Source organism: Centroberyx gerrardi, chromosome 15 (assembly GCF_048128805.1).
Source record: "Centroberyx gerrardi isolate f3 chromosome 15, fCenGer3.hap1.cur.20231027, whole genome shotgun sequence".
Lineage (NCBI taxonomy): Eukaryota > Metazoa > Chordata > Actinopteri > Beryciformes > Berycidae > Centroberyx > Centroberyx gerrardi.
The window spans coordinates 2,327,394-2,355,172 of record NC_136011.1 but is presented as its reverse complement, the minus strand read 5'-3'; the positions used below and the strand labels follow the sequence as shown (position 1 = coordinate 2,355,172).

General features: G+C 40.1%; 1 protein-coding gene across 2 annotated transcripts in view; it reads left to right on the top strand.

Moving 5' to 3' along the window:
• Positions 1-27,779, top strand: part of ltbp1 (latent transforming growth factor beta binding protein 1) — a 153,107-nt gene that overhangs the window by 95,379 nt on the left and 29,949 nt on the right. The window contains exons 12-23 of one of the 2 annotated variants that reach the window (XM_078288598.1): positions 226-248; positions 931-1,033; positions 3,198-3,284; positions 10,376-10,501; positions 11,438-11,563; positions 13,886-14,011; positions 14,470-14,589; positions 15,460-15,579; positions 18,264-18,386; positions 18,922-19,047; positions 20,892-21,020; positions 27,248-27,376. In XM_078288598.1, coding sequence (XP_078144724.1) covers positions 226-248; positions 931-1,033; positions 3,198-3,284; positions 10,376-10,501; positions 11,438-11,563; positions 13,886-14,011; positions 14,470-14,589; positions 15,460-15,579; positions 18,264-18,386; positions 18,922-19,047; positions 20,892-21,020; positions 27,248-27,376 — 1,338 coding nt within the window. The remainder of the gene's footprint in view (positions 1-225; positions 249-930; positions 1,034-3,197; positions 3,285-10,375; positions 10,502-11,437; positions 11,564-13,885; positions 14,012-14,469; positions 14,590-15,459; positions 15,580-18,263; positions 18,387-18,921; positions 19,048-20,891; positions 21,021-27,247; positions 27,377-27,779) is intronic. The other variant, XM_078288599.1, reaches the window with a different exon arrangement.

The window sequence follows — 27,779 nt, the reverse complement described above, 5'->3', positions numbered from 1 at the left end:
TGAATAATATTTTAATTGGTAAAGTCAAAGCTGCACTAGGCAAGATTTTTGTGTAAAAAAACACTAGCCATCTTATCAGCCGAAAGTGTGTCCTGTCCCAACTAAATGACATGTTTTACCCAAGATCAATACATCCAAGCAATGTTTTTTGGGTTGTTTTTTTTTTTATTTGGTTCTATTGCAAACCTCTCTTTACATTTTGTTTCATTTTTGTTTTATGGTCAGTAGCGACAACTGCACCAGATCAGGTAGGTTGGGCACTTTTCAAAAGTTGAAATGTAAAAGCAGTTTGCATGCATAGAGACACTCCTTTTTGCCTCCAAGGCCTTCAGGAGTCATCACAGCATCACCTCTGCATGAAGTCAGCAACGTTGCTGCATGTCTTTGAGCTGCTCAACACTGCGAGCACTGAGTCACTGAAGAATATCTTAACGTTTTGTCAATGATCGCTGCTGAGTCGTCGCTCTTTGTGCTTTTTACGCAGCCTCTTCTTCAATATGTAGATGTATGAAAAGTACCAAAAACGAGACAGACACTGATTTCGCAAAATGTCTGTGTGTGTAGTACATCTGCTCGGAGCCTTTTAAATGTCTGGCCAGGATCTGAGTTTAATTCACCTCAGACAATAATCCTGGATGATATCCAAAACAAACTTCAAAAAGATATTTCAAGTCTGTGTAAAAGTGGTAGCCCTGTTTTTGCTTTGCGTCTTGCTCTCCAAGCCGTCCATTCTTGCTCTGTTCTTATTCTGCAGTCGTTTGCCACGCAAGCCGAATGCTAATTTGCTTCCTGTTACACCGCCTATATCGCATGGCAGTAGCAGTGTGCTGCATTGCAAAGCTGAAAGGATTACAGCTAGACTTACGGATACGCATATGGTGCATTAATGACCTTGACCCTTTGGCAATATTGTCTGTCTTGTCGTTGAAGGAGCTGGTAGTTCCTGTGGTTAGTGATAGGCCAGTAGTTGAACCTATCCTGCCCCAGCTCTCTCCTGGTGTGTCCACTGTCAGGATGGAGGCAGCCTTCCCAGGTGTGGCGTTATTAGTATTTTATCTCTTCTTTTTTTTGGTCTTCAAGGGCAACTGGAAATTAGACACTTTACTCCTCTGTAGCTGAGCACTGTGAAACTTCATCACGGTTTGGTGAAAATCATTTTGTACAACTCAACTCTGTTCTTTATCAAGTGATATATAATTAATAAAACAAAATATAAGTTATATTGTGATGAAAATTTAACTTAAGCTATATATCTTCACACCTTAGCTGTGATTTTAATCTCACATAATCGGTAACACTTTAAATTAAAGTGTTCATTAACTAATGTTAACTAATGCATTTATTAACATGAATTAAACATGAATAAGAACATTAAAAGATTAGTTAATGTTAAATACACATGAACAACGGCATTCATTATTGTTATACATGTTTGTTAATGTTAACTAATTGTTTGCTAACATTAATTAAGTATGAACATTGACATTAACAAAGATGAGTTCATATTAAATGCACAATAAACAACTGCATTAAGTAATGTTGTTGTACATGTTTGTACATATACATGTTATACATTAGCTAAAGTGATTAAGTAACAACAGGTACACCAAAAACATGAATAACACACTATTCATGTTAGGTAATGCTTGTTGTGACTTAATCACTTTAGTTAATGCCAGGATATGTTTAAGTAAAAGAGTTAGGGTTTCAATTTAGACAATGCATTGGCATTATCAAACATGTATAACAACATTACTTAATGTAGATGTTAATGGTGTATTTAATATGAACTCATCTTTGTTAATGTCACTGTTCATGCTTAATTCATGTTAGTAAACATTAGTTAACATTATTAACAACATTAATTAATGCAGTTGTTCATGTGCACTTAACATGAACTAATCTCTTTTAATGTTGTTATTCATGTTTAATTCATGTTAATAAATGCATTAGTTAACATTAGTTAATGAACACTTAATGTAAAGTGTTACCCCATAATCTTCTGTGTATGCAAATGAGTTTCAACAACGATGTGAGAACGTACTTCTGGGTTCTTCATCTATTAATTTGCATGGATACAATACCTGCGACATAAGTGATATACTGTATATGTAGCTAAATCGGTAACACTTTAGATTAGGGAACACATATTAACTATTAATAAGTTTCTTATTAACATGCGTATTAGTAGTGTATTGATTCATTATTAGTCATTACAAACCTTTTTCTGCACTATTGTATTCTACAAGTATAGCCAATTAACTATGGGTTTTCCCTTCCTAATTCGTGTTTATAGCAGTCAGTAAGGAAGTTGTTGCACATGAATTATGAAGTATTGAGAGAAATTATGAAACTATTGACGGAAAACCCATAGTAATAGTTAATTTATGTTCCCTAATCTAAAGTGTTACCGCTAAATCTTTTATGATCATAAGACAACACCTACTATAATGAATCGCATTGTTCTATATATGTATGTGATATGCTGTAAGCTATGTTTGCTAACAGTTCAGTTGCTAATGTTAACTAGCTAGCCAAGTAGCCGACCATAACTATATTCTCCATAGAAGAGATGAAGGCAGCTGATCAACTAGGAAACCAGAGAGCTGTGATCACATCAAATATAATGATACTGATAGATAATTAGGTGTTTATGTCACCGCCACGATTGCATGAATGTGGGACTGCACACAATTTGTCTCCCGCGATGAAAGGGGGGAATATGCGATATCAGACTCAAACTCAGGATTGGGGGGAATGATGCATCTCTCCACTACGTTCCAGCATTTTCAAAATTTCACTGATTGGAGCAAGGGGGATGCTAAAATTACAGGTCAAAACAAGGTGACATATTTCACCTTGTGAAATATGGAGGGGGGCTGCATCATTCATGGGGTACGACGTCACATATCCCATGACATGTATATGTTATTCTTTATCTCTATATTGTTCGTTTTTTATTTGGGCTCATTCATTACTTCATTCATTATTATTTTTAACTGTATTTGTTGAATTTTTCAACGACAATGTGATGAGGAAAATATTTGTCATAGTTTTGGTTTGTGTTTCCTAAGTCTGTTGAATCATCAAAATACCATGTTTGTTAACTCTCAGAAAATGTGTTTAATCAAGAAAGAACATATTTGATTACATTCATCTCTTCTACTCTTTTTTCTTTCTGTTTTTTGATTTGTTAGAGGTTGTTGAGAGGAGCTCTCCTCCTGACCCGGTGGAGATCCTCCCATCCAATGCAGGCCAGGACATCGCTCCCACCCAGTCAGCTGGTAAGACGACAACACCCATGCTCTCTTTTCTTTTCTTTTTTCATTTCTTTTAATTTCATTTCATTTCTTTTAATTTCATTTTTCTTTCATTTTAATTTCTTTTCTCTTCATTTATTTTTTTGTTCTCTTTTAATTTTTTTTTTTTAATGTATTTTCTTTAATTTCTCTTCTCTTCTCTTCTCTTCTCTTCTCTTCTCTTGTCTTCTCATAATCTATTCTATTCTATTTTGAGATTTGATAAGAGACTTTACTGAACAGGTGAATGCACAGCTGACAGGTTCATAATAGAACTGTCCTTGGTGCATACCTGACCTCCTCTACACACACACACACACACACACACACACACACACACACACACGCTGGTCACTTAAAAAGCATGAATGAAGCGTGCCATGTGGGATGGTTGGACAGACGCTGGGTTCATAAATACCCACGTTGTTATCTGTGTCACTCAGCCATTAACGTGTCCTTGGTTTGTGTTGAAGGCTGCATATGAGTTCCTGACAGGTCAGTGGCAAAAATAGTAATGTAAGAGGAATTTACACTGAAATAGGAGCATGGTGCTTTCTCCACTTTCTCTGACCTCCGACCTCCTGGTTTTGTCCTTAGAAGTTTCTGTCTCTCTTCTGCTGTGGGAATATTTCCAGCTCTGATATATATATAGCAATGATATGGTACCTTTTAAAGGAAAACTCCACTCTTAGATAACACAGTTATACTGACCATACACTGTAGGACTTTTACAGTCAGTGACGTCAGGCCCTCTAATCTTGTGGGAACTTGCACGATCCAATGTGAATCAGTAGAATAGAATAGAATAGAATAGAATATTATCCCACAGGGAAATGTGTTTTGCAAGAGTAGTAGACATTGGCATGCACATACGTATACAACATGGTACAAAAGATCAGGACATGGACATGCAAGACATGACATGTAAAGTAATTATGAGTCCTTGTTAAGAAAGTTGATGCTGGTTGGGATAAACGATTTGCATGCCCGGTTTGTTTTACAAAGGAGACTTTTGAACCTTCAGCTAGAGGGTAACAGTGTGTACTAGTTGTTTAGTGGGTGAGTGAGGTCCTGTATGATTTGTTTGGTCTTGCGGATGGTCCTGATTTTGTAGAGGGATGCTATGTTTTGGCATATGGTGCAGCACACCTCACTTGCTATCTTGATTATTTTGTATGTGTTTAGTATAATACCATATAAAGTACTAGAAAATACATTTCCGGGTGAAAATGTGTGAGCCAACTGTAAGCAGCTTACACATTTAAATGTTAGAAAACCTGACATTTAAATGATTGCTAGGGTGTACTAGGTGGTTGCTATGGTGTTTCTAGGTGGCTGCTAGGGTGTACAAGGTAGTTGCTAGGGTGTATTAGATGGCTGCTAGGGGATTTCTCCCTGTATGATTGTTGAACGTCTCTTGGTGCAAAATGGCGGCTCTAGAAAGAAGCCCTCGCTCTTTGATTCTGAGGGACTGACACCAAAACCTGACGTTTTAGATAGCTTGTCTGCTATCAAACTCCATTGTAACTGCTGGAAATATCTCAACATAATGTTAAGTTGTCTACGTTTGGCCAAGAAAAATACACAACAACAAAATGGGCCCAAAAATTCAAAGTACATCACCAATAGCTGTAGTTTTTTAGGTGGTATTTCTCCTTTTAAGTAATAATCTGCTACATTATCATAAAATAAATGTGCACTGAATCACAATAGTGATTCAACCTATAACCAGTTCATGAAAGCTTTTGCTGTTCTAAACACTCTGTTTGGTAGGTCTTTCCTGGGAAAAATCCTCTGGGGCACATAAGTGATGCAATTTACATGTCTGGTTTGTTTGGAATAAATAGAAGAAGAACTGGTTAGTTAGCATGAGCAGTGATAGCCACCATGGCTGAACAGACAAAGAAAAAAGCGCCACCTACAGAAACTCAAACTGCAGCAACAGAAAGTCCAAGGAAAATGACGTAACAGTACTGGACACACTGTTTGATTGACAGGTGATCTCTGGGTAGTGCAGTGCTGAAACACCACAGCAGTGAGCGCTGAGCACCAAAGATAGAGAATATACAATTTTTAAAAATGAGGATCTCAAGGATTACCACTTTAAAGGCTATTGCAGCCTGCTGTATGTGGACATAAATAGTCAAATGAGGTGTACATCAGCCCAGTTCAAATCCTGAGAACTGCCTTGTTTGTTTCCTATCTTGAGCCCTGAATAGATTTGGATCTCTGTATACTTTTTTTAGATGTTGTTGTTGTGGTCATTCCACAGACCCATGGGAGTAACAGATTGGAGTTACTGCTGACACCCACTGGTTTTTATTTTGGTGCCCTCGGCAAGAAATATAGGGGAGCTTTGTGAGTGGTGGTGCTAGTGGGTGATAGAGAGAGAGAGAGAGAGAGAGAGAGAAAGAGGGGGAGAGAGAGATCAACAAGGAGTGTCAAGAAAACAGGAGGAGAACTGTGCTGTGCCATGACCCACTAAAACCTACTTGGACCAATCAGCAAACCGCAAGAGATATTTTGGTGCTTTTTGCTAGGCGGATATCCAAACCCCCAGACCTCTCTTGGTGTGTGTGTGTGTGTGTGTGTGTGTGTGTGTGTGTGTGTTTCCTTGTCATATCCTGCTGTCCGGGAAAGGTGACACCATATTAAAAAGCCCGCAGAAATGTTATGCGTCTAGCTGATGACAGACCCTCTTTTAACGAGGCTGCATAATTACTGTGCCTTATTCCTCTCTCTGTTTTAATCATCCTGTCGCCCTCGCCACCATTAGACCTTCATTGTTCCACATGCCTTGATGCTCACTAATGATTGTGAAGCTGGAGTTTTCTTTTAAAAGGCTTCCTTTGTAAAACTCAACAACAGTCGAATTGTATTGACCTGCTTCAGATGTTTGAATGGGGCCAGCCTGATATTATTCTTGTAATTAAGTGCCTTCTAACTGTACTTGCACTGTAAAAACTCATAGTGCAATTTAGTGAAATCAACTCATCTTTATTTATTAATACAATGTATATACGTAGATTGTCAATTTCAACTTAAAAATGCTAGTTATGAGCTTCATGACTTAAAATCATGAGTTCACATCTTGTGACTTAAAATTATGAGTTGAAAGAACATCTTATAAAGCATTCACTAAACTCAACACTGTTAGTTTATTAGCAGACTTCCCAGTATGCATTGCATTCGGTTTAACTCTCCAGAAACTCTTCCTTCTTCTGGTTTGAATGAAGTTACAGGATAGAGACTTGTTATGTATGTATGTTTGGTGAATCATAGGTCAATTTCTGATTAAAAAAAAAAAAAAACATGATAAAATCTACTATCTATCTTATCTATGTATCTGGGAATTCACAATGAAGTAAGTTTCTCTCTGATGCACCTGGCAAGTACAATCCACTACAAGTAAGTGTATTGCAGCTGCATACTATATGCTGGACTGTGTATTAATCATGTGATACAAGAGGAACTCAAATTTAAACCTAGCAAACCTTGTGAAAAAATAAATAACACTGGATTTCAGTTCATCAATTAATGCATTCAACTTGGAAACATGAATAAGCATGACTAGACATTTGTTGATTGAACTTATTGTCTTAAGTTCACTCAGTTAGCTCTTCTACATTAGAACAACTAACTAATGATCTTTGACCGAACTATTAAGTAGTACTTCAGTCAACTCACAAGTTTAAGGCAGCAAGGAAACTTATGTTTTTAAGTTGAACTGCCTTCATATTTTTTGCATTGTGGTTTATATTAACAAACATGTAACTATGGCACATATGGTGTGGAACTATAGTTATATTCATTCATTCATTCATTCAACCTTTATTTATTCAGGTAAAATCCCACTGAGACCAAGATCTTATTTGCAAGAGAGACCTGAATTACATAAAAAACAAACAATTGTGCAACTATGGCACATATGGTGTGGAACTATCGTTATATTCATTCATTCATTCATTCATTCATTCATTCATTCATTCATTCAACCTTTATTTATTCAGGTAAAATCCCATTGAGACCAAGATCTCATTTGCAAGAGAGACCTGAATTACATAAAAAAATCATAAAACTAAAAAACAACTCATAAAACTAACAATTGAAAAATTAATAAAATAAAACAATAAAAACAATAAAATTCAGTACAAATAAAATGCAATAAGACAATACAATGTAATAAAAGCATTAAGAAACAAAAGAAAAAAACAGACCTCTGGTTGAAAACAATTACATTCAGCTCTAGAAAGACTTAAGATCTTGTTTCTAAAATGGCCAAAGGGAATCAGAGAATCGAATTTTAAAATATGCTGTAGCTCATTCCATGTATATGAAGCACAAAATCTAAAAGCACTAAAAGCACATAGTTATATAGTATTTTTGAAGTGCTACAAAATGGCACCGAAATGGTATAATGTAACTTCAGCAATGATGCCCAAGAGTGATTTCATGGAAAAAAAAACATTGATTGTATTCATGATTGTGATCATGTATTGATTCATTCATTCAGTCAGTCGATCACTAATTTCTCCTTCCAGCTCTCTTTTTCAGCTGTGCCCTATTTACAGAAATCTGCAAGAACAAAATAATTTGCAAATGATTAAACAATCATTAAAGGTGCTACATATACAGTATCATTTTAACATCAATAAATCCTTAGCACTTAGCACTAGAGAATGATTGCTGCTTCCTAATTGTGGCTTTAAGTGGCTCATATACAGTAGTTGTCCAAGACTCTACAGTAATTGTAGGGTTCTTTAACTATTTAAAGTCACAAGGAAAGAACATTTTGATGGTGTCTTGCTTCCGCAATTCGACATATGTCCGGTGAAACAGGATATTGGGCTGGGAAATAACACAGGGAGGGACTGTTCCGAAGTGTTTAAAAGTTCAAAAATGCTTTGTACTTAATCTTGAGCTTCACAAATTCTAGATTATTCAAAATGAATAAATTCCAGCCACTGTCATTTTGAAAGTTGTATGTAATGGAGGGGGGGGTTGTTAAAAAATCTTTGATGGTGTTATTGGTTGGAATGTTTATATACACCTAATGGTACACCATGAAGAAGCCACTAAAAATGTGCTGCTTTCCCGGAAGTAATGCTAACAAAATGCTAACAAGCTAGCAAACTTCCATTCAAGACAGGAGTCATGTAGGCATTCTGACACCAAAAAAACATTTTAATGATCTTGCTGTTGTTTGACAGCCATGAAAAGGTAACGACAAATTATTTACACCATATACATTTTACATTAATTATTAGAACACAGAAAAAGCAATCACAGAAAATGTTGAAAATGCCACGTCATCGCCATTCTTGTCTATAGGATTTCAATGAATACAAGAAAAAATACAAGAAAATACAAAACTTGTAAACTTTTGTAGCATTTTTTGTTAAACAGGCGTTCGTTATGGAGAATTAGCTAACATGGCGAAAAAGTCATTCTTCATTTCCCTGTGACTTGATGCTGGGGACCCAAGGCGTAACCTCCTGTGCTGTGACTCAAGCTTCTCTTGTCATACAGTGACCCACCAGAAGAAATCCTGTGACGCATAATATAATTAACCAGGGAGTTGTTCAACTTTACCTGCTAAAGAAATCTGACACTTTCTTTTTTTTTATCTGGCATGCTCCGTGCAGCGAGAAGGCCAAATCATTAACAAAGGCGTACTTCAGGGAGACATAATGCATTGTTAATATGCTCTCAATCCTGCTGACATTTTGACTGCCATTTCCCACTCACACAGTAATTCTTAAGTAATATATTCATAATGTCTTTTGATGTAATGCCATGTGCTCAAAGTTGACGCTCGCCAATCTATCAGCGTCGGCTTCGTAACCCCTCAGGATCTGAAACTGCCCGTCGTCTTCATAGACTCCACAAGTTCTCCAAAACTTCGACGGAAACAGAGAATTTCCTGCACTTTGTGTGTGTGTGCTTTCATGTGCATGTAGTATAGGAGTCATTTCTCCAGAAGCCGACCTCTGTCAAAACAGGACAGATAGATTGATGCGTAATGAGAGCTGTCTTATCACGTGGAGAACATAGCTGTATTTCTGTTTACTGCCAAGAGGATTTATCATTTTGATGAAAGCATCTTCCTGGGAAGAGGAGAGAGCGTATGGTAATGAATGAGATAGTAGTCTTCATGTCAAAAAAAAAAAAACAATCCTGGCAGCAGTAGTGTGTTGTTGAGCTACACAGGGAATTTAACTTCTAACCCTGGCAGTGTTAATGCCTTGCTCTGCCTATAGGCTATGAAATTGATAATACAACCAAATTAATAACTAAATTAATATACTGTATGTGAGCAGTCAATGTTAATTATCAGTTGAAAACAGCGAATTAATACAATAATCAAACTGTTCAGAAAGCAGTGAAATGACATGACCAGGTTCAAACTCGCTCTGAAATTAGAACAGCCACTTAAAGAACGAATGGGTCCTTTCTCTATTAAAAAAAATAAAAAGCCTGTATTCAGTTACTGTCAAATGGCATAGGAGCATAAATGTACATACAAATGTATGACAAACTTATTTTTCTCTGAATTCAGTTAATTTCAGTTCAAATCTGTTTTATTGGCATAACATAAGAAGCCAGTGTTGCCAAAGCAATATACTGTAGTTTATCAATTCAGGTAATATATGTTGACATGTTAACAATGTTAACAAAATCAATAAATATCAGTGTTATCAGCAAAAACATTATAAAAAATTAAGTAACAATTCAATTCAATTTAATTCAATGCAATTAATTATAATGTGGTTCTCCCAGTATATATGGCTACCTATGTGGTTCTTTGTGGTACTTTTGGGTGCTTTGTGTTTTTTTGTTGTACATATTGTAGTACTTTGTGGTACTTTGTGTGTTTGTGGTACTTTGTGGTACCCTTTGTAGTTCTTTGTGGTACTTTGTAGTATGTTTAAATGTACTTTTTGATTCTTTGTAGTACATTGTAGTACTTTATGGTACTTTGTGGTTGTTTGTGGTACTTTGTGGCGATCAGTTAGACCCAGTCCTAAACGTTGCTGCTTCATAAATACTCTGCTTTTCTCTGTCTTCTGGTCCAGAGGTGGACGAGTGTCAGATCAACCCTCATATCTGTGGCCGGGGGGTTTGTTACAACACAGCTGAGGGCTACACCTGCCACTGTGACGAGGGCTACCGCCTGGACGACGCCCACAACACCTGTGTAGGTGAGGATGCCAAAGGTCGATTTCATTTGTTGGGGGGGGGGGGGGATGAGAGAAATGAAGTATCATGTTATTATTTATCTGCCCCATGGAATAGAAGATTTCAAGATTTATCTCCACGGCTCTGAAAACGCAGAATTTTGTTTAATTCGATTGGTTTGTTCTCACTTGTTCCTGATTTAAAGGAATAGTTCACCCTCAAAATTTTATTATTTACTCACCATCATGTCAGTCAAAACACCGGTGAAGTTTGTATGTCCACATAATACACAATGAGTGAGCTAGCACCAGAGTTCCAAAAAGGGCAAAAAATTTATAAAATTGAATAAAATGACTCCAAACAGCTTGTGCAGCATAATCCAAGTGTTCCGAAGCCAAACGATTGCACTGTGAGTCCAAAACACCTATAATTACACCGTTTATAATTTCCATGTATAATTTCTATAATACCCATTTCCATGTTTACACTTCTACACAGAGGTCTACGTCACAAAATATTGTTTTGCATGAACACTTTTCTCAAGAATAAAAGTGAGACTAATTTTCAGAAAAGTGATGTGAGGTCCAGCGTGAGTCCCATAATGCCATTCCTGGTGTACTGCTTTTGTTCTGTTGCAAGAAAGCAGTTTGTTCCATCCTGTGTGGTGTATCTCACACCACATCATAATATGCACACAATATACACACACACACACACACACACACACTCACACTCACACAGGCAGTTTATGCCTTAGGCTGTGTATCTTTTTCCCCTGCTCAAACACAAAGCACTGCTTTGAGCGTTGCTGGTAACAGAGAGAGCAAGAGGTCAAAGGGCAAATAACTGGAAAAAATGTTGCAGGTGCATTCCAAAACGCACCCTATGCGATGACGACCTTAAGCATTTGCTCCATTCCAAAAGTGAACTAATGTCGGTGTCCTATGTTGCGTCTCCAGATGTTGATGAATGTTCAGAGAGCCCGTCTTTGTGCTTCAGCGGTCGCTGTAAGAACACCGCCGGCAGCTTCGTGTGCGTCTGCCAGCTGGGATTCATGACAGATGAAGAGCGCACCAGTTGTATCGGTAAACACATCACAACTCATACACTCAATGCACGATTGATCCCTCTCTGAAATACTCTCTCTCTCTCACACACACACACACACACACACACACACTCCTTTTCTCTCTCTCTTTCTCATACACACATTCTCTCACATGCAAACACATACACACACACATGCAGCAGAAACAGATGCCATGAATTCTAAATGTGGATACATTCAAGTGATATGCACACCCACCTCTTCCACTCGTGCCGGTGGATTTACTTGCAAAAATCGAAGTAGGTCTGCATAACATTCTTGCTTCACCAATTTTTATTGTGACATTTCAAATGAACTGGTCTTCTTCAGGTGTGTTTGAGAGAGTACCCACAATCCTCTTTAAAACAATATTTCACTTAGTTTTAACATGGGGGTTATTTGGCACTTGACCACCATGAAAACCAGAATATAAACTAATAACCAAGATCAGATGCAGCTGGATGAGGTTGTAGCATTCAGATTTTTACTTCCCATTCATTTGAATGAGGCCATGACAATAGACTGAAAACTGACATTTAACACGTTGGTGGACAGATTCAACAACAGACCCTGCTTTTAAGACAATAAAGCAATCTTGGGTCCTTCATTATTTTGCATTTCTATTCTTGGTTTACACTAAAATTAGTATTCAAAAATAAAAGTAGATCCGGTCTCCCAAACAGGAACTATCTCTCCTAAATGGTATCCCTCCGCTATGTTCTCTTCTATCAATAAAAATGCTATTTGGTGAAATTATGTTCTAAAACGTTGGACCCACAGTCAGTTGAAAATCACAGTAGTGGGATCTGTTGTTGAATATGATCATCAACTTATTAAATATCAGTTTTCGTGGCCTCATTCAAATGAATGGGAACTGAATGCTACAAACTCGTCCAGCTGCATCTGATCTTGGTGAGTAGTTTATATTCTGGTTTTCATGGTGGTCAAGTGCCGAATAACCCCCATGTTAAAACTAAGTGGAATATTGCTTTAAATACCTTGTTAGGACATCACATGATCTCATAGTGAAACAACACATACAAGTTCAGCATGAACTATAAATCCCCCCCCCCCCCCAATATTTTCAATATTTCTCTGTTCCAGTTTGTTTGTTTGTTACATCTCAAGTCAGGGATACTATGTACCACCATCATTTTCTGACACTTCAAAATATTCTAAGCTTGCTCACTAAAAGTGCCTACTGAACCGAATTACAAGCGTACGTCAGACATAGCCCGTCTGGTATTTCGGAGAAGACCGGGGACCACACTGCGTCGCCCATTACCAGTGTCTGCCCCATCCTCCTCCCTGCCTCATTGGGATATAAATACGAGGCACTCTGTGATTAAGTGGTTTCCTGGCGTTTCAATGAAGGTTTCCCCACCCACCAAAATTATACTAAATGAGGGCTGTGAGGGCAAATAGGCCCGATGGTTATTTCCCCCCATAACTGCAATGAAACTCTCCTCTCTTCAGCGGTAGAGGAGGAAATATGAAGATATTATTTATGGCTTTTATTTGACGGGTTTATATGCATGTGGATATGTGACCAAGTTATCTATTATTAAGATTAGAGCAAAACCAGGCTTAGGAGGACAAATACTTTCATATTTTTTTGGGAATATCCAAGGAGAGTCATTACACTGTGCTGCAAAGTCAACTAAACAAGCTTTCAAAGCGTACTTTTTCTGACTTCTGACCTTGTCTGCACTCTAATTGTGAGTTGAACACTTAGTATTAAAAGAGCGACAACTAGTCATTCAATGAAAGATTCAGGTTTGCCAACTGTCATGCTTCTGGTATCAAACTAATGCTTTTAGGATCTATCTCCCGCAGCCACGTCTGCAAAGGAAATCTCAATGATCGCCAATGACAGCTTTAGTCATTTGAACAGTTGCTGGCTAAATAAAGCATAGACATACTTCAGCGGTTATCAGTTATTTTAGCTAGAATGTTTGCCACTCGGAGACAGATGGACGTGGGTCTACAAAATGAAGAATCTCACACTAGGACAGAATCCAAATGATGAAGAAAGAAATCAGAGAGAAGGGGGCTTGATTATCTTCTGCATTTTTACTCATCTCCCATAGCAAGTCCAGAGAAAGAAAGGTAGACGTACTAGAGATAGTATGTGAATTTGCATCTCTACATGTGTGCATTTCCATGTGTCCATGCATGTACAGTGAGCTTGGGAACTAATAGGCATTCTTCAATCACCTGTATTCAATCAATGTTTCTGTCTCTCCTGCTCCCTCCTTCTGCCCTCCCTCTTTCTTGCCTCCTTCCAATCTGTCCATCACCTTCCTCCGTCTCTCCTCAGATGTAGATGAGTGCCAGACGCCTCACGTATGTCCAGAGGGAGAGACCTGTTTCAACACCGTCGGCTCTTTCTTCTGCCGCGGCTGTCGGAGCGGCTTCAGGTTAACCTCCGCCGGAGTCTGCGAAGGTACAGTGGCATGGAAGCACGGGACCTCTGACCCCCCTGTGGAGGGGACAAGAGAAATAAGAATTTCCCTGCAGGGATCAGTAAAGTGTCACATTACAGTCTTCAACCCCATTCAATAGGCAAAACCCGTAACTCACACTGGCCTTGATACCACCCACGCCTTTCTAAAAGTAATCGTGTGTTCTCCTGACCGTGACTTTGTTTTTCAGCAATCACTGGCAGTGTCCCAGATATGATCAGTGATAATGATTAGTGATTCCTTAGAAACAGGGTTTTCACACTTTCCAGCCAGGACTGAATGAGAATTTAAGCCTTATGCTCTGGGACCTAGGCTGATGAAAATATATTACACTTGTGGGTGTGCCGGAGGTTTTTTTCGGGGTCCCAGAGTTTACTAAGCATTGCATTTAACTGCAGGATGCATTAAAGGGGTTATCGTCATTTCTTTCTTTTTCCAGATATTGATGAGTGTGAGAACAGGTCGGTGTGTCCGTCTGGTATCTGCTTCAACCAGCATGGGAGTTATGACTGTGGCCCCTGCCCTCAGGGATTCCAGGGACAGGGAGGCCAGTGCATAGGTAGGTATATCACTAACCTCACCCCCATCTACTCACAACCATCGTCCCCTGTCTACCTCAACCAAGAGAACTGAAGAAATCCCCTTAAATCCATTTGCTACATCTTAACACTATTACACTTACAGCTCAGTGTATGTAATAGATAGTGATAGATAAGTGCACCTAAACTGGAGGCAGTCTCCAAGCTCAAATGTTAGTGAATGCACTATTCTAGGAATAGTGAGATTATTTCCTAACCCCATCATGCATAATGTCAACCATCAACACATACAAAAAACAGCTCAGGAAACAGATGCAGTATATAAAACCCCGCTAATCAAGCAATGAAACCGATGAAACTTTCCAAAAAACACACCGTGTGGGCCCACATTTTCCTGGAAGTGGGGCATTTCTACCGAAAAACCACAGGTGTGCCCATCGCTCCTCTTTCAGAAGGAGCAGCTCGCTCCGTATTCCATGTGGCAAAGGGTGAGCTGTGAGGTTTTGAGCATTCACACACCATGCAAGGCGAGCCAAGCCACAGTGGGGTGGCAATGAATGGCGGTGGCGGCTAGAGGAAATAATTAGGCCATGCGACAGAGTCCACAAGTCTTTATAGAAGCAATAACCCAGCTCGCAGATGTTTAAATGACACTGCCAAACTCAGAGAAATGTCAAATTTCTTCGACTGTGTGTGTGTATCTGTGTGTGTGTGCAAGAAGGGAATCTGGTGTAGCTCTACAGCTTGCTCACGTCTGTCATGAATGGCATGCTTGTTGCCCAAAGCGATATTTTGAGTGTTTGCATGTTTGTCATTTTGACACATTACTAAACATTTCTTTGCTTTGTTACTGATTTTTCATTGTTGCCTCCCTCCTTGACCCCTTCCAGATATCGATGAATGCCTGGACCCAGCAACCTGTGCCAATGGAAAATGCACCAACTACGAAGGCTCCTTTGCTTGTTCATGTAACGAAGGTTTCCAGCTGCTTTATCCAGAATCTTGCCATGGTAATAATGTTTTTCATTCTATGCACTACGGTCTAGTCCTCTGTAGTTCTGATGGGGAGTTTCACCAAGGGCCCTAAAACAAACAGCATGAGTCCTTGATTTTGGGAATTGTCCTGGGATTTTAGCCAAATGATGTCATTGCTGTAAGACTTGTACTGTAATCATTACAAATGCCCTCTTTGGGGTACAATGATTAAGCTGCTGGTCAGGGACTCTGGTGGTCAGGAATACCTTGTAAATATAAACAGCATAATAACTGCAAAAACCTAGTGCTATAAAACTAAGCTGCCACCTCATAATCACTCATTTGTTTGGGGAGTGTTGGTGGAAGTGACATAATGAATGGCTCTCCCATTCGAAGCCCTCTGCTTAGCACAGAGAAGGACTCTTTTTCACCGACCTTCTTCCAAAGTGGTGTTCATGCCACTCACATGGAGCCTTGCTCGAACTGGAGGCCTCAGTTCCCTGGTTTATAAATCTTTCGGGCCTCAGGCAACACCGACGTTCTTTCCAGAGCGACCGTGGAGCCCCCACCCACAGAAAAGCTAGTGGGTCTTGCTCAACAAATGATGGCATTTCAATATTTGCCCTGCAGTTGTTTTTACTTCCAGGTAAAATATGAAACATTAAAGTTTAATTAGTAAAGGCTGCCACTCAACATTGCCATTGTATATCAATATAATATTGACTAATCACAATATCCCACTCCAATAACTCTGGCTGTGTTTACCTGAGTGGTTTAGCCCTCAAGCATTTAATGAGAACAGCTCTCAACACTGCATATCAAAACCTTTACTGCTCCCACAATATGTGTGGAAACAATACGATCAGTTCCCAATGCTAAAGAAACTTCATGTTCAGTATTCTTCACAAACTGTCCATCTCTGGAATGGACCTCTGGAAACCTGGATCATGGAAACATACCCATGTTTAAGTATGGGATACAGCGAGCCGGTCATTATTGCGAAAAAAAAAAAAAAGGTCTCGCTGTACATTATCAAGCTTATTACATAGCTACTTAGCAAAGACATTTATGATTTGACACAAAATATTGGTGAATTTTTGGCACAAGGTGTCACTAGTTAATTTGATTAGAAATTAACAAAATCGAGCAGACGTCTTGACTGCATAGTGATATTAGATAGAAAAAGTCAACACACCCATGTAATATACAATTAGAAACCAGATCACTCTGGTCCTCAGTTCTGCTTGGCTGAATCACGTTTGAAGCTGTTGTAAAATAACCTCATAACCGTAAATTTGAATATTAATGCACGGAACGGAAATTACCACTCTTACCACATTGTTTATCTTCTGTTGAAGAACCAAACTGCTAGGCTTAAAAATAGCATTTTATTATTAGTGCTCAAAAAATAAAAGATTTCTTGAACATTTGCATTCTAAAGTAATATAGAGGCTACCAATGGTCTCCACCATGGTCTCATTTGTTTACAGCAATTAAACCAACATATCACAATTCATTTGACAATGACATATTGATGTTTCTGGTGAACTGCTATTGCCATAAAATCTGAGCTTTAGCTCCATTTGCAGTGGAAGAACAGTGTCCTCTTCCTGTTTTGTGCCGTAAAGCAATCCAGCAGATTTCCCTCCACATTGGACTAGTGTCACACAGTGTAAAACAGCAGTGTAAAGGCTGCCAATGATCTTGGCAATGATCTCACTAGTTTACAGTAATTACACTAATCTCTCAAAGTGAATGTGATAATTAAAGGCCCTGACACACCAGGCCGACGGTCGGCCGTCGGCCAATGTCGGGCCATCAGTAAGCGTCTGTGTCCCTAGTTTTTGCGGTGTGTCCCGCACCATCGGCACTAGTCGGACCCTGTCGCCGTCTTTTCGGCCGATTGAGCATGTTGAATCGGCGGCGGAGCCCGTCGGTAAGAGAGATCACTCTGATTGGTAGTTTGTGTTTTGCCTCTTGATGATTGGACTGATAAATTCCTTCAACATGTGGAACTGAACAGGAAAGAGCCGACCGAAATTTTTAAAATTGGAGGTTTCATTTATCTCCAGCTCTCGACACAGGTTCGGGAAAGCCCCTTGAGCCTGTCGCTGGAGTATTCATGATTTCACCCATTTAGCCATTAGCCAACCATTTAGTGCGGTTTCTCCTTATTTTTTGCCTCCGCCTCTTCCTTTCTTCTTCCACAACCAAAAGACCAAGGGCTGACAATGCCAGTGCCATTTGCAACTTCTTATCAGACATATGGTATGGAGAGTTATTTCCCCTCACGCAGGCGCAGAACGTACGTGCTAGTTGGCCGTCGGGTGTAGTCTTTGCAGTGTGTTCAAGTGCAACTATTTGGACCAGACGCAGGCGACGTGAGGCGACGCAACAGTCGGCCTTCGTCGCCGCTGGTTCTTTGATGTCGGTTTGGTGTGTCAGGGCCTTAAGGTAGTATAGTGACGTTAAAATGCTACACAGCACCATAGCTTAGTTAAGGATAATTAAAGGATAATTCTTCCTTTTGTAACACATGATATTTAAATAGTTCTTCTGCCTGGCAGTCACCACACAAGCGTCAGCAAAATGTAGCCACTGCTAATGCACTGTCATTGAGAGTGCAAAGTGCCAAGTATTTTAACAGTTTTTTTGTTCTAATTATGAGTTTATTTTAAGATGTGTGTGACGTAGTTGGCTGCTGTTTGGGGTGTTTCAGATATAGATGAGTGCCAGGATGAGCGGGTCTGTACCAGAGGCCACTGCCAGAACACAGAGGGATCCTTCATCTGTAACTGTGGGCCGGGCTTCAGGGCCTCGCCGGCTGGAGACCAGTGTGACGGTATGATGTCACTCTGAAATACTTCTCACACACTGAAACGCTAGATCACTAAAATATAAGATTAATTAGCTGTAAATAACAACTTCCCTTCCTCTTTTTGACTATTTTCGCTGCCTGCCAGATGTCACGGTTTGTTGCTGACGCAAAACAGGAAAACATGTCTGTGATGTATTTCTGTTTTATTGCTCCCACTAAATCCTGACGGAAGACATCAGTTGTAATTAAAAGCTAAATTTGACTTGTGGTTCCATCACCAGAATACACACATCTCCTCGATCTGTATAGTGTGTGTGTGTCTGTTTGTTTGTTTGTGTGCATGTATGTCTTGTTTGTGCAAATGTATGCATGGGTTATTGTGTCATGAAGTTATTGAATATTGGCACAAAATATTGGCCATCGGCAGCTTAAATCCATAAATATTGTTATCGGCAACGTTTTCTGGTGTTCCCGGAACATTTGTGTTTGCTCTATGACCACCATCTGTTTTTTGCATAATGACTGATAATGACTGATTGTGTCTGTGCGGGTCTTCCAGATGTGGATGAGTGTATGGAGGAGGCCAGGCCCTGTGAGGCTGTAGGACAGTGTGTTAACAACATGGGCTCCTATACCTGTAACTGCCCCCAGGGATACCAGCAGATCAACGGCACCAGCTGCCTAGGTAAGCACCTCACTAGCTCTGTTCCAAACCGTTCCCTGTTACAGAAATAGTGCACTATATAGTGTGTTCGCCATTTTGTACTAGTGTCCGAATTCTCAATGGTTAATTTGATTAACTATATAGTTCACTATAAAATACCCACGATGCACTGCAAATTGTAGTGAACAGACGATGTACCCTACAATTTCTCCTGTATACCGTAATGCAATGCGATCGTGTCGTACAGAAGAAGAGTAGCTAGCTAGTCGCTAGCTTGTGAGCTAGCTAACGTTAGCTCACAAGCTTATTGTTTGCCAAACCAAAACAGCTTAGGAGACAGCACCTTCGTTGACAAAACCACACTTGCACATGATTAGAATTTCAAAAATTTATGGTGGACTTGGTTTGTTTATGAGATGCTGGGTGCGTCCAGGTGCGTCACACGAATATCCGGTGCATTTCTTTGAAGCAATGATGTTTAATGTAGTGTCCGAAACTTTGTTCGGTCGTTGCCTATATAGTTCACTATGACAAACACTGCATAGGGAATAGTGAGTGAATGAACGAGTCAACCATTCTGAACGCAGCTACTAGGAACACTGGAAGACACACCTGAACACTCACACGAACACACTTACTTATGCTCGTCAATTGAAAATGAAGCTAACATCACTTCCATTTCTTCACCCTATCCTTAACCCTTAAAAATACACTACATGGCCAAAAGTATGTGAACACCTGCTCATTGAACATCTCATTCCAAATTCATGGGCATTTATATGTGGCTAAAATCCTAACCGATTTTAAAACATATTCCATCACACTCATAACAACGAATTTTGCACATTTTTAGTCTTAATAGTACACCTGCTCACACCAGATGATTAGACAGCACGAGGTATCACACCTTGAACCGTGTATCTGAGATTATCCTGCTGCTGACGTCACCACCTCTAATATGTGCACATGCACATATTATTGAATATGTACACGTGTTTTTAATGAAAAAAAAAAAGCACAGAAAAGGACATTTCAATGAAATATTTGAGTGAAATGTATTCCCCAGAGGTGGGGACTCGAGTCAGATGACTTGGACTTGAGTCACAGTTTTAATTGCTTGAGACTTGACTTGATGCATGAAGAGAAGACTTGAGACTTGAATTGACTTGGGTTCTGGTGACTTGGGACTTGACTTTGACTTGTACTTTGATGACTTGAAAAGGTTTCTAAAGTCTTGACAAAAGATCTTGTGTTTGTGTAAAATAAATTTGGTAATCTACATTTAGACTTGGGACTTGACTTGAGACTTGTGCCTCAAGACTTGAGACTGACTTGGCACTCGAGCAAAGTTGACTTGGTCACACCTCTGATTTCTCCAACTGTTTTTAAAGCAACGTCCATTAAGTATTTATTTTTTCCCTGATGGAATAACAGAGTAAAACATCCAAACTCTAGGTTGGGAACAAAATCTAAATAGTGAAATTCCTACATAAAACAGTCCTAAAGTAATGGAAAGTAATGCAAGTACTAGTAGTAATTTAAAGTATGGAAAACACATTGCACAGAGAGAAAAAACTCTAGTGCCGTTATTGTCTCTACTAAGCAAAAAAAATTGGTGACATTTTTTTTCTTTTACCTCTTGGGACATAAAAGTTTCTTTATGTGCAAATGTATGCACACATTTCTGTGTGTGTGTATGAGTGTAAACACTTACCATGGGCTTATGTGTGCACAAAAAACGTGTGTGTGTGTGCAAGTGTGTGTGTGAACATAGGAACACACACACACACACACACACACACACACATACACACACACATACACACACCTCTTTGGGGGTTTCTCTGTCTGTCCTTCCCTTCCAGATGTTAATGAGTGTGTGGATGAGCCGGAGCTCTGTTCCCCCAATGGAGAATGTCTGAACACAGAGGGATCCTATCAGTGTGTGTGTGAGAGAGGCTTCGCTGCCAACGCCGACACACACTCCTGTGACGGTAAGGCTTGAGTACAAAGAATAAAGTCACACATACACACACAAAGACACACAGTAAATATTTTTTTCACCTTGGTTCCACAACTGCTGGGACACTCCATTCAGTAGCTTTTCATCTTTTTAAAACTAGCTTGTCTCTTCCCGTGCCATTAAAAGCGGCGCTCTCCCCCTCCCATTCCTGAAAACAATTCTGGTAATGGCGGAATCGATGAGGCAAGTGAGTAAACTTGATAAACTAGTAAACTTGCTGCCTACTTCTTCACTTGTCATTGTGGGACATGTAACCTTCAGCGGGAGAAAAATCTGTCAAAGAGAGACTGGTAACCGGCGACACTTCTCCGTAGGTACGGTTAGCTTAGCTAAGCCTTTATGCACGGTGCTCTGCTAGGTTTGTCCTTAGGGGCCTCCGTAGTGCAGTAGCTTTGCTGTGCTTTATTTACACATGTGTTGTGGTTTCTGTCACCCTCTAGTGGTCAGAAAATCGCTTATTGCAGCTTTTAATATTGTCTACTGTATGTTGAAGTTTGTCTGATTACATATTTATTGTAGAATTGATCAATAGCCTACGATACTGGTTGTCTATGGAAAGCCCTTACCTTGAATTGATATTAATGCCATATCAATGGACGGTCAGCAAAGCCACATGAACACATCACATTTGCTAATACCATCCTTACCTCCATTCCTCCTTCCTTCCTCCATCTTCTCTCGCTCTCTCCATCCCTCCTTCCTCCCTCCATCCGTCCTCACTTCCTCCATCTTTACCTCCACCCCTCCCTCCTCCCTCCATCCTCCCTCCATCCTTACCTCCATCCATCTCTCGCTCCTTCCATCCTTACCTCCATCCCTCCTTCTTCCCTCCATTCCTCCCATGCTCCTTCCATCCCCACCTCTATCCACCTCTCGCTCCTTTCTCACCTGCATCCTTCCTTCCTCCCTCCGTCTGTCCTCACTTCCTCCATCCTTACCTCCATCCCTCCCTCCTCCATCCATCCCTCCCTCCTCCCTCCATCCTTACCTCCACCCCTCTCTCGCTCCTTCCTTACCTCCATCGCTCCTTCATCCCTCCATCCGTCCTCACTTCCTCCATCTTTACCTCTATCCCTCCTTCCTCGTTTCTTCCATCGATCCCGTCTTCCTCCCCTCATCCTTACCTCTATCCCTCCTTCCTCCTTTGTTCCCTCCATCCCTCCTACCTCCTTTGTTCCCTCATCCCTCGTTTGTCCTTTGTTCCCTCCACCCCTCCTTCCTCCCGTCCATCCCTTCTTCCTCCCCTCATCCTTACCTCTATCCCTCCATTGCTCCTTTGTTCCCTCCATCCCTGTTTCCTCCTTTGTTCCCTCCATCCCTCCTTCCTCCTTTGTTCTCTCCACCCCTCCTTCCTCCTTTACTTCATCTCTTCTTCCTCCCCTCATCCTTACCTCCATCCCTCCTTCCTCCTTTGTTCCCCCCTTCCTCCTTTATTCCCTCTACCCCTCCTTCCTCCTTTGCTCCATCCATCCCTTCTTCCTCCCCTCATCCTTATCTGCATCCCTCCTTCCTCCTTTGTTCTCTCCACCCCTCCTTCCTCCTTTACTCCATCTCTTCTTCCTCCCCTCATCCTTACCTCCATCCCTCCTTCCTCCTTTATTCCCTCCACCCCTCCTTCCTCCTTTGCTCCATCCATCCCTTCTTCCTCCCCTCATCCTTACCTGCATCCCTCCTTCTTATCTTGCTCCCTCTATCCCCCCTTCCTCCCTCCATCCTTCCATCCCTACTTCTCTCTATCTATCACTCTCTCTCTCTCTCCCTGTCGATGCCTTGTTGTTTCTGGAAGAAGAAAAATTCTTTAATTTCTTTCACATATGCTGCTGCTATTTTTTCCACCATGGCATGAGCCCCGGCCCCCCCATGCCAGAGCTGTTTTTAATGCCCTTTCCTGCCTTAGAAAAAAAAACGAAAGAAAAGAAAAAAAATAAAACAAGAGAAAAAGAAACAGAAGGAAGCCTTTGAGCTCGCTGTCTAGACAAGAAGGGATATTTGCCGCTCCGCTCTCTTCCTCATGATTTATGCAGGGGGCTCAGTCTCAAGTCGAAGTCTGTTAGGTGTGTGTGTGTGTGTGTGTGTGTGTGTACTTTTATGAAATCTGTTTATCCATGTCTATGTTCCTTACACCTGTTTGCACCATCTGCTTCAATACCGCAACCAGTGCTGACACTTTTCTCTCTAATCCGCCGCATTCAATTTTCACCTTACATGTAATTTCCTTAATCTGTCTGAAAGGAAATAAGGGAAACAAATGGCGAGGAGAGGATGCTTGTATTGCTGTGTGTGTGTGTGTGTGTGTGTGTGTGTGTGTGTGTGTGTGCGCGCGTGCGTGTGTGTTTCAGTTTGCATGCACACAAGTCTATAAAAGTGACCATTATCATGAATTAAGAGGTCAGATGGCTTGTACAGGTGGAATCACCATGTTTTAGGAGGGAATGTGATTCCAATTGACAGTGGGAGCTCTTTTCCTGACTTCTTCCCACTAGTCAGAACTTGATTTAAGGCTTACCGGGGTTTGTTTTTTAGTTTTGTTAAGTTTACTTGCATAAACAATTGACAAAATGCTGAAAGAAGGCACGGGGAAAAACAGCATACAAACGTTTGGCTGATTGTTTGTTCCGTTTTCCAGTTCCAGAAATTTTGCTAAACGAGCATGATGACTTATACATGGTAATGTGCAGTTACGTATAAATGAAACTTTAAGTTTACAAAAAATATATATCTATGACAAGAAAATGTACTACTAGAACATCTAGTTCTGAATAAATCCATGACTGATTACTGTCAGTGGCGCCGGCAGCCGTAATCCTGTACGCATCGTGCGTACATTTTTTTTTATGATTTTGTTCGTTTTTGTTTTTTTTAACATTCTATCTTGAAAATAAAATTGTGACAACAGCAGATCCTGTCTTTGAATTCTTTTTTTTATTGAATAATGTGCTTGAGATGCATTTTTGGCTGCGTCCACTCACTAACATTACCCTAAGCCAACGAACACTCAAGCCGTTTGACGCAAATACATTTGAAAGCCGATGATTGGTGTTAACGTCACTGGCTATAGGTCATTGCATGATCAACATTTCTGGCGCTTAATCGTGTCGTTGGCAATGTTGGATTTAGCTTACCGGTATCTTGTGTGCAAATAAGTAGCCTAGAAATGAGCAAACGAAAACAATTGAACATTTTTCAGGCTTTTGAATTTTTTGAATTGATGCAGAGGCCGTTCTGCAAGAGTTTGATGCAACGGGACGCAGAATGAACTTTAAATAGGTAGGAATACTATTTCATTTTATTTTCTCATCTGGCATCTTTTTGGATTGTTTATTGTAGCAGCTTGGTTTGGTCTTGCTGTTGCATATTGTTGTTACTATCTTTAGGCCTAACTGTTCTTATGATGATGCTGCTAAATGAGGGAATCCGTTGCTTTTGCGCTTAATGCCGACTTTTATTGCATGTTTCTCTGGGCTATTTGTAGCCTGTTATTTAGCTGGCTGTTGTTGTTTTTCAGGCCTGTTGCCTGGTCTTTGAAATGCGTGCGGTAGGCTAATCAGAGTTTTATGGTGGTGTTGTATCGGTAACGTTAGTGCAAAAAAACATGAATCAATCTCTCTCTCTCTTGCTCGCTCACTCGCTCGCTGAGTAGACTGCGTATGTGCGTGCGTGGGAACCTAGACGTTAAAGGTAGCCTACAAGCGGGCGGAAGGTTCTTGTGCGTACGATGAAATAGAATCCTGCCGGTGCCACTGATTACTGTAACATCAATACAGGTAAATATTACTCATATGACATCTGAAATGCAATACTTCTCCATCCACCAGTGGCTATTTTTATGTTTTATACTAAATAAAGACAAAAAGCAAAAGAATGTACTTCTAAGAATACAATGTTATGGTACATAACATTAAATTATTTACATGAATTTGTGATATAAAGCAAATGAAGAGACCACATACCTGAATGAATAAAAAAAAATACAAAAACAGCAAGCTCGTAAGGCAAATTGCAAAATGCTCACTTATGTATAAAGAACTTATAACAATGGCATGTGGACATCGTGAAAGTATCAAAACGCACGGTAGCCAACTAAATCCACACAATCCACATTAGAAAAGCGAGCCTCTAAACGAGCAGTTTGGACTTCCGTAACTTTGTGGCGTCACAAAGGTTCGCTCATCATCATTTTTGTAAGAAATAATAGACTAACAAAGTGTTTTTTTCAAAGCGGTTGAGCGGTTGTCATTATTTTTTACCGGAGAGTTTTCCCTACCTGTAGCCGCCGGGCCGCGGTGTCTCACGTTTCACTCTTGAAACGGTTAGCCAATCAGAACAGAGGGGTCGTTAATATTAATGAGCCTTAAAGACACAGCAACAGAAACAGCTTGTTCTTTGTAAGGCTCAGAGAGATGCTGGAAAATGTAAAATGTAAAATGTGTAAAAATGGATTGAGAGTGTTTTTGGTACATGACACCACACAAACAGCTTTTAATGGACCTCAAGATATAAAATAAAACACTGGAAAGTGTAGAATATGGGACCTTTAAATAAAAATCAACGAGGGATTTTCCGTGAAATGCATTATATTCTTTTTATACCTGCTACATGACTATGAAACGTAAATATGGAGGTTGGACAAACACTACATGAACTTGTTCTGGGGGGAGGGTTTAAAGGTTTGGGCGATAAATTAATGAGAAGTATGCTAGAGTGGATATGTTGTATGTGTTATGTATGTCCACATATGTACGTACAGTATGTGCTTGTGTGCTTGAGATGTGTCAGGTATTTGGTCAAATGGGCGGGCTGGGTAGGTAATAAAAGATAGAAAAGGAAGAGAATGACAATTTACCTGTGTCCAGCTCTGTCCACTTCGTTCACCTGCTTCACAGAAAAGCTGATATTCAATTACCTGATTCAAACCTCATTGGCTACACATCCACCGCTGTAATGTGCTGGCATCTGTTGTGTGGCAGCTTCCCATCTGTCTGCTGTCTGGGGGTCAAAAGGCTTGTTTAGTGTACTGTGTGTTCAGTTTACCAGTCTGAATGATTTGTTTAATTTGTTGTCTGGCTTGTTTCGCTTCATACTCTTCATAGATTAAAGTCAGAATTCTGAGAATAAAGTCAGAATTCTGAGAATAAAGTCAGAATTCTGAGGAAATAGTCAGAATTTAAAGTCAGAATTCTGAGTTCTGACTTTATTCTCAGAATTCTGTCTTTAAACTCAGAATTCTGACTTTTTTCTCAAACTCACAACTCAAATACATTTTTCAAATGTGGCCGTAATCCTCTTCCGTAGCTTTCAGATTCTCAGAGGTTCGTTGACGTTTGTAGGTGATCCAAGGCCTTTGGCTGAAACAGTGTGGTTTGGAACTGCGTTTTATTGCTGTTTTAGCTCTGGTTCTGGGTGCCTGCTGGTTGTGCATTGTGCTCCAATATTATGGCACACGATTGCCTGGACAACATCTCTGAGAACATACTGTTTATTTGGGTTGAGCTTGTGTACTACAGTGTTTCCTCTACTATTGAAGAGGCAGGATGGGCCAGTTTCATGCTAGAGGCTTGATTTTCATAATTAACAATTCCCAGCTGAGTTTCTTGGAAAATAATGTAATACAATCAAATCACCAATAATAGCTACCTACTACAACTTAACAACTAACATACACTTAGCAAGGCCTACTGTAATAACATTACTAACCCTAACCACATCCTCAACAAAGGATTAAGCTCACTTAACCTAACCTAAACCCAAATCAAACAATCTAATGTTGTAAAATTCCACAACTTGCATTATCAGGAAACCATAGACCTTGAAATGAATCTTCTACTAGCTAGTCAAACGCTTCCTCAAGCAATTTGAATTGTAGGGAAATGTGAAATGGAAAAACAAATATCTTCCAATGCAACATCAGTGAAAACTAGCATCAGCAGGAGCATCAGCAGGAGCATCAACTGGTCTATAAAGGTTACTACCACAGGTGCTGCAGACATGTCAGTTCAACAAGGACCTAATGAAAATACTACAGGCTCTTAGACACAGCAGCACATGGAGATGTTGGCCCCTCTGGCAAGCATCAAAAAATATAATACAGACAATGGTTGGTCTTGCATGAAGGAGTTAAGGTCCCTAAACTAGTGAGTGTTCTACTATTGAACGTACAGAATAGACAAGCATTGGCTGATCCTTTTTCTTTCTCTACAGATATTGATGAGTGTGGGATCAACGAGACCCTATGCAGCCCTCATGGCTACTGTGAGAACAGAGTGGGCTCCTTCCGTTGCCTCTGTGACCAGGGCTACCAGGAGTCCCAGGATGGCACCGGCTGCGTGGGTAAGTAAGGACTTTGGTGTAAGATGGAGGGGGGAAGGGGTGGGGGCAGAGACTAGCATGTGATGCAGAAAAAAGCATTAGCTGTCATGTATTCAGTCCACTCTAATTCTTCCTATTGAGCAAAACTGCAGATGATGAGACTGTAGAAATTAATACAAGATACAGTACAAGAACTAAATTGAGAATACAATGCATACTGTAATAATAAATATATACTGTGCATCAATAAAAGGGACAGCAAATACAATAATAGGAAATAGGATACACACCACACACAAATACATACTTCTCTTCTCACTCTTGTTCTTGCACTATAATCCATTCTAATTCTGTTGAAGTCACAACTTTTCAGTGGTGATTTGCACATGGGAAATGTGTGGTTTTGGAATATTTTCAGGTATTT